The 14596-nt window shown below is 43.9% G+C and overlaps 1 protein-coding gene across 2 annotated transcripts in view; it reads right to left on the minus strand.

The window, feature by feature from the left end:
- Nucleotides 1-14596, minus strand: part of SFXN1 (sideroflexin 1) — a 50371-nt gene that overhangs the window by 8320 nt on the left and 27455 nt on the right. Inside the window, exons 3-9 of one of the 2 annotated variants that reach the window (XM_055536571.1) lie at nucleotides 12611-12781; nucleotides 11592-11690; nucleotides 9965-10040; nucleotides 9315-9400; nucleotides 7958-8085; nucleotides 4798-4847; nucleotides 3446-4244 (exon numbers count right to left, since the gene is read on the minus strand). In XM_055536571.1, coding sequence (XP_055392546.1) covers nucleotides 4227-4244; nucleotides 4798-4847; nucleotides 7958-8085; nucleotides 9315-9400; nucleotides 9965-10040; nucleotides 11592-11690; nucleotides 12611-12781 — 628 coding nt within the window. In that variant the 3' untranslated portion in view covers nucleotides 3446-4226. Of the gene's footprint in view, nucleotides 1-3445; nucleotides 4245-4797; nucleotides 4848-7957; nucleotides 8086-9314; nucleotides 9401-9964; nucleotides 10041-11591; nucleotides 11691-12610; nucleotides 12782-14596 lie in introns of those variants that run through there. The other variant, XM_055536570.1, reaches the window with a different exon arrangement.

Genomic DNA, 14596 nt, shown 5'->3' on the forward strand with positions numbered 1-14596 from the left:
CCTTATTATGGTCCAACACTTATTATGGTCAATCTTTTTAATTTTAGCCATTCCAATAGGTGTTTAAAGGTAGCTAATGTGGTTTTTAAACTGAATTTCCCCAATGACTAAAGATACTGAGCATCTTTATATGTGATATTATTTGATATCTATGTATACTTGGTGAAATATCTGTTCAAACCTTTTGCCCTTTAAAAAAAACACTGAGTTGTTTTCCTGAATAAGTGTATCTTTTGGATACAAGGCTTTTATCAGACACATACTTTGCATAAATTTTCTCCAGTCTGTTCCCTGTCTTTTCATTCTCTTTATAGTGTTCAAAAAACAGAATTTTAACATTTTGAGGAAGCCCAATTTGTCCATTTTTTTCTTTTATGGAATGTGCTTTTGGTGTTAAGTCTAAGAAATCTTTGCTTAACTCCAGATCTCAAAGATGTTCTGTTTTCTCCCAGAAGTGTGACAGTTGTAGACTTTTACCTTAGATTTCATGAGCCACTGGGAGTTGACATGTGTATGTGTGTATGCCATCAGGTCCCTACACATGGCCCACATCCCAGGCAACCTGACCATACGCAAGCCTCCCACCTCTGTGCCCTTTCTGTGCTTCTGCAGCGCCTGTGCCCCCGGCCAGCCAACTTCAGGGGTCTCCGCTCACCTGCTGCAGCTGGGGGAGAACTCCCCTATGCTCCCACCATGCCCCACACTCTTATTCACCATGCACTGGACCATGTCCTGTGCCCTCCCCGCCACCACACCGTGTGGTTCTGAGAGCACGGCCCAAGCCCTATTTCTATGATAATGGCACCCAGCACACTGCTTGTGTGCAACAGGCATTCACCCAAGGGCTGCCGCATCAAACGAGTGAACAAATAAATGCCATAGTCACACTCCATCAGCAGACAATCCTGAAAGTCTACTGAGTAGACAGAGCCGTCCACCTTTCTTAAAGAAAATATAAATGAACAAGAACTTCAGGAATGAGGAGCTCTTATCTGACCCAATTCATGGCAACTTTGTTCTCAGTGAAAAGTGCCAGCCAGGTAAAGAGGCCACAGGAGCGATTCTTCACGAACACTGTTGGGTGAAGCGCCAGCTTTTAAGCAGTGAACTCCTGGTTTACTGCAAAGATTTCAGTGAGTCACCTGCCCACAGCTGATGCTTTTCGCTAGCACTCCGTTTGGAAAAAGACAGGGCGTGGGGGGAAGGATGAGTCATGCCGAATGCTCCCCAAGCTCACCGGTTAAAAAAGCCAAGAACATTCAATTCCTTTCATGTTTGCAGAGGAGTATGGTCACATCCAAGGTGAAAGCCCCGAGAAGCACGTCCTTGCAGGGAGGCACATCTGGCTGCTGGAGTTGTGGGAACAGAGGGTCGACCGACCCAGGCAGACGTGGCCGCCCACACGGACCTGAAGCACAGCTGAAGAAATGATCTCTGGGCCTTTGTAAACGGGGCTCAGAAAAGCCTCCCTTTCAAAATAGTGTGTGAACGTGCTTTGCAGATGGAAATGTATGGATACAAATATAAGCTGCCTCCACTTCTGCTTTCACAATGGCCATACTATCGGTGAAGTCCTACAGTCCTTGCCACGTGGGCAAAAATGCAATATTCTGATGTAACAACAACCCTGAATGTAGGGGTGGGATGTATGTCTGAGGAGCTCAACATTTAGCCATAGCTTTTTCAAAACATCATCCTCCAAGGAGGTCTGAACCAGTTTAGCAGCAGCCAGACCCTTGACAGCTAGTGAGGCCCTTGGACGGATCCATGAGCTGCTCTGACCGCCTCCCCGCCCCGCCACATGGCTTCTGATGCCAGCAGCCTCCTCCGGCCCTGTGTGAGGCCCTTCGGGGGGAAGTGGGGCAGGCGGAGGGGAAGCAAGGTGGCACACCTCCAAATTATTGTTGAAGGGTGCAGTACAAGCAAAGCCAAAAACCACAAACCAGGGAGGAAGGACAAGGGATGAAAACACAACAGTTACACATTTTTCGTGTGAAAAACCCTAGAGCCATGTGGGAGTAGTGGCTAACTGGTTAACCAGCAACAATTTGCTGGTTGTTTCATGGAAGAAAAAGCCAGGCTGTATCTGAAGCAGTTTCTGTCTGTCCCAGCAGGAAAATGATGCAATATGCCCAACTCTGTCTCCTGGCCAGTGTCTGTTGCTGAGATATTAGAGTAACGGCAGCAACTTTCCCAAGGACACTGAGACCCCAGGAGTTCAAGGCCATGACAGTTAGGAGAAGAAAAGGCCAAGTTCACATCACTGCTTTCTCTGGTGACCTGACTTCAGCATGAACGTAGGTCTGCATGCAGACTCTCTCAGAGAATTTCTGGAATCCCAGGCCCACATTAGCACCCATGTGTGCTCAATACCCACAGCCAGGAGTGAGACGCCCAGGGAGTAATGTCCCAGCAGCAGGGGCAATGGGCCAGATTCGGAGCCTCGCTGCGGAGTCGGGCTGCTGACACCCCTCTGCTAACTGGGTGCTGGGTGGTGTTGGGGAGGCCGAGAAAAAGGACTGGGAAAGCTTTGATGGTGGGGATACTGCCACTGAAGGTGGTCGCCCCACTGCATTCACAGGTGCTGATTCACGACAATCATATACTATTGGTGGAATGACTCACACTTAGTATTCCTGTCCTGCAAAAGTTTACTTTTATGTCAGACAACAGGATGAGGTGACTGTCTCCAAGCCTTGTATCTACTTGGAAATCTGATCTTGCTTTAAAAGTCTGATTTTGCTTAAAGTCTGCAGGAGGGGGAGGCTGGATTTATTATTATTATTTTTTTATTCTCTGTTGCCCCTGAAGTTGGCATGCCAATACCTTAAGAAATTAACAATCAGGAAAATCCAAAGGTTGCCTGGGTCAACGTATGCCCTTGCAGAAGGACTATAATCCTAATGTCTTATCAGATCAAGAGCTAGCAGTGAAGAACACAGTGCATCAATTCCGTATCTGTAAAGTCAAGGAGCCACTGGATGCTCCACTTCCTACCAGCATCCTGGAGGATAAGGCTGATGGCCCCTCTCTAAGTTCATTTGACAGGTTCTCTCCTTCAGAGCCTAAACCACTTCCCATAAGGAAAGCAGGGATAGATAGAGAAAGGAACATCAATTTTTTTTTTTAGATTATCTGAAAATAAATGAGACATCAAAGTTGGTGAGTTTTAGATGTTTACATAATTTAGTAGTTTCCAGATCTAGTCACCATTCTAGTACATACACCAATTCCTTGGCAGCTTTAAAGAGTTCATCTGTTTACATAATATGGTAGCTTCAAGATCTAGTCCCTGTTCCAGCACACACACTAATCCCTGAGCAGCTTTAAAGAATTCATCGTTTTAAATTCTGCAGAGGAAAATGACTTCAGCAAAGCCTTTTCATGAATCCTCAAGTAAGAGCTTATCAAAGTAGGTAAGATGTCAAATGAGGTCACCTTTACATTTTGGTCTTCACTAATAGCTTTACTGGTTAAATCAGTGAAACTGTTTTATATTTTTGTTTAATCTTACACTTAAGACTGTAGAAATCCACCAGGAGATGGACGGAGACTCAGCAGGCATGTGAGAATGCTGCCCCCTGGGGGCGGTCCAGGGGTCTGTGGATCTCCCAGGATGCTCGGAGGAGAACAGCTGATCACTACAGAGACACTGCAACACTCCATCCCACTATTCACATCGACGTGCGAGACTGCTAGAGGAAGAAGCTCCGAGAATATAATTTGCTCACGTACCCGAAGCTCCCAGGAGAGAATGAGCCGGCTGCCAAGGAGAGGGCCCTCTTTCTTGCTCTCACACGGGGTTGGTACATCCGACATGCCAGTCAAATGAGGCACTCAATACTATTGACTTTTCAAAGCATACTTTCTTGGCTTATCATCTGAGAATGTAATTGTATTGAAAATATTTGGTGTTGGCCTTAATTTTCCGCTCTGGAGCCCATAGGGTGAATAGAGGTTAATGAACATTGACCTGTCGGACATTTAGAATTTTCCTAATCACAGAAATCATTCAGAAAGCGTCAGGCCTATGAACCATGTCCTTCTTTCAAAGTCTGGTAGTGTTCCCTCATGGTGACGGCTCACCCTGAGACAGCTGAAGGGTTTGCAACCCGCCTGCTCCCCCAGCCAGGAGCTGGAACCTTTCCTCCCGCAGGAGCACCGGTGTCCGATTCCAAGCACAGCAGGAGCCAGAGGAGCTACCCCATCCGCCTCTTCCCTACCTGTTACAGGAAGCTGGAAAGCTAAGGTGAAGCATAAATACAACTGCATTTGAATCCTGGAAACCACAAGAATGCAGACAATGCACAGAGGTTTCTCAGTTAGTTTCATCCTGGAATATCTTCAGACCCTGAGGGGAGGCGGCTGATAGATTAATGGATTATTAGAGATGATTACCACAGAAAAATCCATCTAGGCACTAATTCAGTATTCTGTGAAGCTGCTACTCCCAATTATTCTTTCCTTTCAGGTAGTATGTACACGGACTTACAAACAAATCATTCCAAATTCATACCCTCCCTTCATTATTACTTAGCTAGGGATCTGACTGATAACTAAGATAAGCCTGTACTTGGGTTATGGCTGCTCAAGAGGAGTGGGCAGCATTCAACAAATGAAAGATTTATGAGAGCTTTTTCAAATATTTCTCATTAGAAATAAAATATTTCATCAAGTATCCAATTGCCACTGGCCTTCAAATTCTTTACTCCCTATCCACGTGGGAAATAGTCTGTATAGCTTGAAGTCTGAAGACAAATAAGGATTGAGACAAGGATAAACAGAACTGGGGCTTACCTTGAGAAAGGCTTTCTTTTCCAGAGTATTCATGATAAATGGAGGGATGGCTGTAAGTAAAGATAGACTCGCTTAAATCTTGGATAATGTCTATTTTCAGCTCACTTTTTTTTTCTCAACAATTTCACAAAAGGCTTATATTACTTGCAGACTAGTTGCAATATTCTTTAAAATATCTTAGCATTAAAAAAACTCCCACTGTTTCCATTTGTTAAAGTTTTGAAAAATAACACAATGCTCTAGGCCCGCTAGAAAATTTTATGATCTTGATGAGAACTTTAACATTAAATAAGCAACAATGCAAGCATCAGGAAATTTCCCCTTCTGTACCAATGATACAAATGCAGGCTTCCCCGGGTGTCCATCCCTGTGGAGTACAGTATAAAAATTCCTGCCTTGAGTCACACAGACCACTTGTTAGCTGGGTGATCCAGAAAACGTTACCTCCCTGCTCTGAGCCTTGGTTTTCTGTTTTCCTCGTCTGTATAATGGGATAACTGTACCAAACTAGCCCGGACGATAAGCTGCAATGATGCACGTAACCATCAGAAAGCACAGTTCATTTACTCATGATTCAGACTCAACTATCCATCAGACTAAACTGTCACAGCTAGTCCAACATGCCAATTACCTTTAGAGATGTTGCTGGGATAGGAAGACTGTCTCTTCCCCTGGGACTAAATAATGTTTCAGATAATCAAGCCACTGGAAACAAAGCTGTTGGGATGCCTGAACTCCAAAGAGGAGCCTTGTATTTCAAAATGGGAAAGAGCAAAACCAAAAAGCCTACCCAGGGTAGAAGCTGCAGTGGCCAGCTTGGTCTCATAAAATCTGGAGACCTGGGCTCAGCAGGTGTACCAGGGCAGCCTCCCCAGCTCCTCGCAGGTCAGTGACAACGTGCTGGTCCCTGACTCGGGGGACTCTCGGCCTGCATGTCATGACTGTGGCGTCCTCAGCTCACCCACCCCTACAGCGCATGCACACCGCTGTCGCACGAGGATGTCTTTGTTAAATCACTTAACGGTGGTTAATCAGTTCAGTTCAGTCTTTCAGTCGTGTCCAACTCTACAACCCCATGGACTGCAGCACGCCAGGCTTCCCTGTACTTCACTCTATGCCGGCGCTTGCTCAAACTCATGTCCATTGAGTCAGTGACGCCATCCAACCATCTCATCCTCCGTCGTCCCCTTCTCCTCCTGCCCTCAATCTTTCCCAGCATCAGAGTCTTTTCCAATGAGTCAGCTCTTCACATCAGATGACCAAAGTATTGGAGTTTCAGCTTCAGCATCAGTTCTTCCAATGAATATTTGGGACTGATTTCCTTTAGGATGGACTGATTGGATCTCCTTGCAGTCCAAGGGACTCTCAAGAGTCTTCTCCAACACCACAGTTCAAAAGCATGAATTCTTCAGCGCTCAGCTTTCTTCACAGTCCAACTCTCACATCCATACATGACTACTGGAAAAACCATAGTTTTGACTAGATGGACCTTTGTCCGCAAAGTAACGTCTCTGCCTTTTAATCAGATAACCAATTAGCTGGAGTGCCAGTAGTTGGAAAGGAAGAAAGTTTTCTTTCTTTAACTTGTTTGCTCACTTCTACTTGTGAGGAATGCTGATGAGCATTCTCAGTGACAAAAGGAATTCAAAGACAACAATCAAAAACACATCTCTGGGAAAACCTAACAGCACTCAAGTAAGTGTGCTTCCTTTGAGAGCTTAGTAAATAGCCAAGGGCTGTTTGCACTCAATTTAGACAAGGAAATCGAAGATACTCATTTCTGTTTTCTTTTTTCTTTAAAGAGTAACGTAGTCTCGGGCCCTCTGGTTTCTGAGAACCTTCTTAAGAGTCCTGGTCTGAGTGTAGCTGAATAAGCTTTAGGAGTAGATCAGAGATTCTCAGAGGAACTAAGTTACAACAGAGATTTTCTGCCTTTCATCATGCTGAGTCCAAGTCTAATGGACAAAACTGAGTCCATACTGGCAGCCATTTTATTCACAGTTGTTGGAATTAACCCAACTTGGTTTATGTTCCAATGGTTTCCAATTGATACAAATAAATCCTCAGTATAAATTATTCTTATTCAAGAACTGTTAGAAGTTTCTTGTCAAGATTGACTAAGACCAAATTCTTTCTCTTCAAATCCTCATCACCCGTACTGTGAACTGCCCTGGTCCAACCACCATCCTGACCAGTCTCCAATCACCAGTCTTGGTTCCTCTTCAGCTGACTCTCAACATGGCACCCAGAGTCATGCAGTTAAAGCCCGAACTGGGTTATTATTACTACTCCCCTGCTCAAAACCCTGCATGGCCTCCCACCCCTCGGACTAAAGCCAGGGCTCCAAATGCCTGCAGAGCCATCCGCGCTCTGCCCACGTCAGCCCGGCTCCCCTGTCTACTGTTCCTGCCCCCTTCTATCTCCCCACGCGGCCCTGTGATGCTTCCAAGACACCAGGCATTCCTCAGCCATCTCTTGCTGTTCCATCTGCCCCAGAAGATGCATCCCTGGAACCACCCTCCCCCTTATCTGCCCAATCTACTCCTGTCACCAAGCAGGACCTCTGGGGTCTTCCTGGGACAGACCCCATCCCCCACATCCTCTGCTGCAGCTCCTCTCTGAAGCACCCAGATAACAGTATCTCAGGACGATCATGAGCACACAGCCCGTAGACTGTCCGGTGCCCAAGGACTGATCCTGTTAAGCCCCTTGTTACCTTACCATCAACCAATCAGAGAACTGTGCATGAGCCCATCACATACCCCGCGGCACCCCCTCCTCACCGTGTGGCCTTTAAGAATGCTTTGTCTTTAAATGCTTTGGGGGTTTTTTGGGGAGGCATGAGCCACGCTGCCCTTGCACAGCCCTGCAATAATCTTCCTCTTCTCCAAACTCTGTCGTTTGGTGGTGTTTGGCCTCATTGCACACACGGACTTGTGTTTGATAAAACTTCCACTCCAAGATCCCCACCCTCTGTATCCCCTGAGCCCTTATAACCATCCAACAGATTACATATCTGACTTATTTGCTCAGTTTTCTGCCTCCCCCACCAGAGGCCGCCTCAGGGAGGGATCCTTCATGGTTGGTGCTCACTGGCACACCAACGCTTGTTCAAGTGAGACCTGCCAAGTACATGAACAAATGCCAAGGTTCTCCTCACCCATGCCAGGGGCTGCCATCAGGATCCTGGAGACAACCACTTGCGTGATGGCTTGTTTGGCAGCATTTGCCGACTCGCCCAGGCGGTTCCCGTTCTCATCTGTGACAGGAATGCCAACTTTGAGTTCCCTGGAGAGCAAGACACATGCAAAGTTCATACACAGACGGTTCATGGAACAGCTGGAAACAGTACTTAGGCTGTGAAAGATTAAGTCCCTACTTAATCCAAAAATGCACTCCAGGGTCATTTTTGGCCCTAATAAGCCTGATTTTTAAATGCCATGAACAAGCTTAATCCTTGTGGGATAGACACAAAAAGGAAACAACACTAGCAAACTTCGTAAAAAAAAAAAAAAAAAAAGGTAGCATTTTGAATAACAATAGAACTCAAAGGATGAACAGGTAACTTAAAGAAATTCAGGCAAGGCTTAACTGGGGCTCCTGCTGCAGCAGTGGGGAGCGAAAACAAGTAGCAGCTTCCTTTTCTAGCTTGCTGGCTGGCTGGGGGCTTGCTAGCTCCCTCGGTTGGGGGCCAGCTTGTTCCTTATATGTGGTGAGGGTAGGGGTGTGTCCAGGGCTCCAGCAGGACGGTGGCTTAGGCATTTTGCCCAGTCCTTAGCTTGTCGTGTGCAGGGGCCTGCCCCAGCCCCCTGCTTTTGCTCTAGGCTCTTCAAAAGTGGGAGCTGGCTCTTTTGGTCTCTTTATATCTTTTCTCCAGAATATGCCCTAACAATGAAGCCTTGCCTGAATTTCTAAAAAAAGGAAAATGAGAGAGATACAATTCACAGCATCATTAAGTAAGCTAACGATACAGATAGAGCAGCCAGAAGAACAGGCACTACTGAATATTTAACTATGGTCACTAATGCTATATTTATCGCTCCTCTGTTACCCTGTTTTTCGTTATCCATTCCAAAATGCTTTTTTTTTTTCATTCTTCCTTCTCCTTTAATTTTTGCCAGTACTAAAAAATACTTCCAAAGATATAGATTAATCTTATCTTAAACCCTAAAAGAAAATCTGGGTGGGGGAAGAACCTATTTTATAGAATAAGCTTTCCAGGCACAGACATAAGTCTGAGATCTATTTTTTTAAACTTTGTATCATACAGAAGTAGAAAGACTAGTCCAAATCCCATATGCTCATCAGTCCACTTTAATAATCAGCAACTCAGAGCTGACTCTGTTTCATCAATGGACCCATCCTCATCCCGTTACCAGATTATATGAAAGCAAATCTCACATAATTTCATCTGAAAATATTAAAACAAAAGTTGTTAAAGTTTCAACAAAGCAATTTATTAGAAGAGATCCTACTGTCAAGCAAAAGTCCTCTGTAGGAGGGCATGTTAACCTTACCTTTGCCTCATTAACGGAATATTAATGCAATTAGCCGCAGCTACCGCAGCGAAGGGAACAAAACGTCCAATGAGCGGAGAGACATGCTGCAGAAAAGATAATTCCGAAAGCAAGATCTTATTTTTTCTACAGTACTGAATGCAAATGCTTATTTCTTCCCAAAAACCACTACCAACACAGAGTCCTACTTGTATAGCAACGCAGGCCAAAAGTGTGCTCAAAACTTGTTTCCTAGAGGTTATTTTTCTATTGCCAGCCTGGGCATCCTGGGAGCAGGTGGACATCCATATTTTGATGGCTGCATGTGGATGATGGAGCAGGGGTTTTGAAGTCCCAAAGTCTTGGGTGTAGATGCTGACTCCTCCACTCTTCAGAGGTGTGCCCCAAGGCACCCTGCCCAGCGCCCAGCCTTGGTGGGCCGTGTGGGTGGTAGGGAAGCATTTAGCACTTAATACACAGTGTCAGGTACAAACAAGCGTCTTGGCAAATGTTATTAGTGACGATATAATTAAAAAAAAAAAATACAGTTGAAGATGATGAATACAGTATTCATCAGACTTGAACTATTTTGAGAAGTAACAGCGAGACTTCGAGTCAGGTAGGTGAGAACAAATTAAGACGCTTTACTAGGGAGACAGTAATCTGAATACCTTGGTTAATGCGTTGAGTCCTAGAGCTGTTGCTACCGCACCTGTTGTTGCAGAAACGTAAGCTGTTCCCAGTTCACTGCAAAGAAGGAAAAGGGTACAAAAACAATGAGTGCATGTCAGAAAACTCAAGTCCGACATTTTGGGAAGAAATGAAGAAGATTAAGAATAGAGACTCCATAAAATATGACACAAATGAACTCATTGAAGAGCCAGGAACACGCTCAGGAGAAGAGCCTCATGGCTGCCGGGCCGGAAGAGGGCAGGGAGCATGGCTGCCGGGCCGGAAGAGGGGAGGGAGCATGGCTGCCGGGCCGGAAGAGGGCAGGGAGCATGGCTGCCGGGCCGGAAGAGGGGAGGGAGCAGCACACTGCGGGGCTGGGTTTAGCGGATGCAAACCGTTGTATATACAATGGAGAAACAGCAATGTCCTTCTGAACAGCACAGGGAACTACAGTCGACATCCTGAGACAGACTACAATGGAAGCGAATGTGAAAAAGAGTGTCCATTTTAACTGAATCACTCTGTTGCATAGTAGAAACAACACTGTAAATCAGCCATACTTCAATAAAATAAATTTTAAAAAAGATTCATCAATGATATATTCAGCTCTGCCAGCAGAGCTACTCATACAAAAAGGAAGCAGACCCATATAAAAATGGCATTCTTCACATATAACCTAAATACCACGCCAAACAAGTAGACATGGAGAATATGTATGTCTCGGGGAGGGGAAGAAAGGAAGCTGTGACTGGGCAGGAAGCTACAGATGTGGGGAAATTCATATTAACTTAAATGTTTGTAGCATATGGACTTAAATAAAAAATACTTCTCAAAATATTGCTATACATACTGAAAGTAAAAATGCAGTGCAACCATTCTTAAAATGACATCTTACTGTATAAAAATACTAAAAGTCTTATTCTCAAAATACAAGTAAGCCCAAGCAGTTCTCTATTATTTTTAAATAAATTTTTATTCAAGAATTGGATGAAATGAAGGTGTGATCAGCACTGCTGGGTTGCAGATTTCAATATTCTTTGTTCCCTAGGATGATAATAGAAGAATACAGATGATCAAACTCAATTTAAGAGTTAAAACAAAACCAAAAATTCTTTGAAGTGTTATATCAGTTAGGCTCAAAGTTTTGGTTAACTAAATCACTTTAGCTTGCCTGAACATTTTTTCACAGGAGGCAAAATTTTAAATCCATTCACTTTCTTTCAGGCTCCAGAGACGTCCTATTTTAAAGACAAATCAGATATAAAATCCCCTGGATTTCTGCAGAGACCCCCACTGCTGATGCTGCTATCTGTGTAACCCACAAGGCCTGCCCCGAGCTGCCTGCTGTGTGATCCGTGGGGGTGAAGGGGATGTGTGCCGGGTGCGGGAGCCCTGCCTTCCTACCAGCACCACTAACAGCACGGATGATGTCTGAGAAGGCAGGCTGTGGAAACTGGTATTTAAGCAGAAAGGGAGGAAAAGACACACTACTGAGATACAGGCTCCCTAAGATTCCGAACCATATAAACGATCTGTACAAATATACTTTTTTACCAGGAGGGCATCACCACTGGATCAAATGAACACCAGAGGAATGCAGAGGCTGGTTAAACCTTCCAGTCTTACTTGACAGTGAGGGGAGCATCTCCACTTCTGTTGGTGTAATTGACCACGGCATTGAAGGACTGGTTGATCCACTGCCAGAAGAGCACTGCTGGAGTGGTCCTGAAATAGAGAGATCCGTCACACACCCACCACCGCCTGGGATCTAGCCGTCATGCAGAGCAGATGACGTCAGTGCCGGGAACCAGACGGGAGACGGACTGGAGCAGGGAGAGCGCTGGGCCCAGGACTGGATGCTCTGCATCAGAGGCTGAGGACCAGTGGAGCTGGGCAGGTTTCATCCTCTCTGATTCTCAGTTTCCTCATTCATGAACGATGGATAGCAACAAGCTTAAGAGGGCTAGGGCAGTGGTCCTTAACCTTTATGGCACCAGGGACGGTTTCATGGAAGACAATTTTTCTACGTACTGGAGTGGGGGATGGTTTTGGGATGATTCAGGCTCATTACATTTATTGCACACGTCATTTCTATTATTATTACATTAGTTCCACCTCAGATCATCAGGCATTAGATCCTGGAGGATGGGATCGCTGGGTTAAGGTGAGGATGGAGTTAAATCTTGTCTTAAACTTGTAAGGGAGCCCAGCAAAGAGCAGGCACTCAATTGCTGTGATTAACGTCAGGTCCCTTCTCTTACAGAAAGAAGCTATCTGCAGGCTAAGTATTTCTCATCCTTCCCTCATTCCATGTATAAGCCTAGGTGTTTACACCTACATACACACTTATACCTATATTATATGAATCGATTACAAAGAGACTCTGCTTAGAGGCTTTCTAAACGTTCTTTCTCATTTTATTTTGAGTCTAAGATTTAGGGAGAAATTCAACCTCTTTTTGGGCAACAAGGAGAGTTCTATTCAACAGAAGGAAAAGGTAAAACAACCTCCCAGGATTGTAACTTTTATACAAAATGAAACTCCACATGAAATGGCATTTATTTCAATACAACCATTCAAGTACAAAAATGTGCTTTAAGCGCCTAGAATATAAAACAAACTGTTGTTCCATTGCCAGAACTCACCTATAAAATGTCATCATGCAGCCGGTGATGGTCATGTTCATTGGGACTTGAGCTGACATTCTTCCGATTAAAATCATCTTTTCACCAGTGTCAGGATGAAACGCTGAATCATAGATGTACTTTGCTCTCCACAATTCATTTTCTGTGAGACCTGAAGGAATGATTCCTTGCCTAGGAAAACAGCAACAAGCAACACAGCAATTGTTCATTCCAAGTCTCTCACCAGTGCTACCTAGAACATCTCTGTCTGGGTAGAGTGAAAAATCAAACTGTCATAGAGTCAGGGAAATTCCAATAACACAACAGACAGTATACACTTAAAATGAGCATTTTAAACCCACAAATCTCAACTTATTTATAATTTGGAAAAACAAAACTTTGTTGTATAATAGGGAACTATTCAACTTTGAAATATTCTTTGTTTTAAATGACATTTTAAAATGTACTTTGAACTCTGTAAACTCTAAGATATTTTTACCTCATTAGACAAAGGCTGTGGCAATCAAGAACATGAAGTCATTCTTAAACCTGTACTTTGAAAACCTAGCCTAGAAAGGTTCATTATATTTCCTTATCAAAGAAACACATATTCCTTGCAAGAAATTTAGAAAACACAGAAATTCATTAGCATAACTAAACCATTCGAGCTTTCCCTGACTCACAGCCACTGGTAATGCTTACTGAATAATACCCTTTCAGGTTTTTCTAGATGGATATATATGATGCGTTTATCACCTTTTTAATCAATGCTATTTTGTAAACCTTTCTCTATATCTTCATATATTCTATATCATCTATACTGGGTTGAATACTTTTCCCCCAAATTTTCACACTCACGTGGAACTTCAGAATATGACCATATTTGTAAAGAGGGCTGTTAATTATGTAGTTAACGTGAGGTCATGCTGGACTGCGGGGAAGGGGGGCGCAAGTTCAATGACTGATGACTTTGTAAGACCAAGCGCAGCCACATAAAGAAGGGTATGTGATGAGGGAGACAGAGATTTGAGAGGCATGGCTACAAGCCTAGGGCTTCCAGACGCTGGAAGAGATAAAGAAGGATGTGCCCTAGGGCTGTCAGAGGGAGCCCTGCCAACACCTTGATTTCAGACCATACATTTCCATTATTTTAAGTCACTCGATTTGTGGTAATGTGTTAAGGCAGCCATAGAAATCATCCTAATCCCCGCTGCAGGACACTGCAACTGCATTTAACCTTTTCCACTGGTAAAGGATGAGGACGTAGACATCCTTGTAAACAGAACTTTTCCCACATCCAAGATTACTTAGAAATGAGTATATTCTCTTAGATTAAAACTATGTAAAATATTAAAACTGTAAATATTTTATCCTTTTTCTTGACTTGAGTATGTCCCTTTTCTTACTCTCAGCAGCGGTCCCATCGTCATTATCTAGGTAACCTGTTGTACTCTCTACACAATGTGGATAATCTTATCCTTAGCAGCGGTACCATCATCATTATCTAGGTAGCCTGTTGTACTCTTTATACAATGTGGATAATTTTGTTCAGTTAGGTTATCTGCTGTCACGAAAATTTTTATTATTATGCATTCAGGTCATGGGGTTGCAAAGAGCTGGACACGACCAGGCACAGCACAGGAACAAAAGAAGGCTCTGCCCAGAGAGGTGTGACCCATTGTAGGGTTATAGGTATGTTTACAGACACTTCTTGCATTTTCTTAATAGTCTTTTTGTTTGTTTTGTCACTTAAAGTTTTTAATCCATTTGGAATTTACCTTAAGATACAAATAGGAGAAATTGCTTAACTTCTGTTTCCAGTTGGCTGGTCTTCCATTCCAATATGAAGATTTCAATGTTATCTTTACCACCGGTTGAGCTTTTATGAACGTTAGGCTTGCTTTCTGGCCGTTCCACAGTAATCCCCTCATCTTGTGGTGGCAAAGCCACTATTGCAATCGATGGTTTATTTTTTTAATTAATTTTTTAATGGAACATAGTTGATTT

Source organism: Bubalus kerabau, chromosome 10 (assembly GCF_029407905.1).
Source record: "Bubalus kerabau isolate K-KA32 ecotype Philippines breed swamp buffalo chromosome 10, PCC_UOA_SB_1v2, whole genome shotgun sequence".
Taxonomy (NCBI): Eukaryota; Metazoa; Chordata; class Mammalia; order Artiodactyla; family Bovidae; genus Bubalus; species Bubalus kerabau.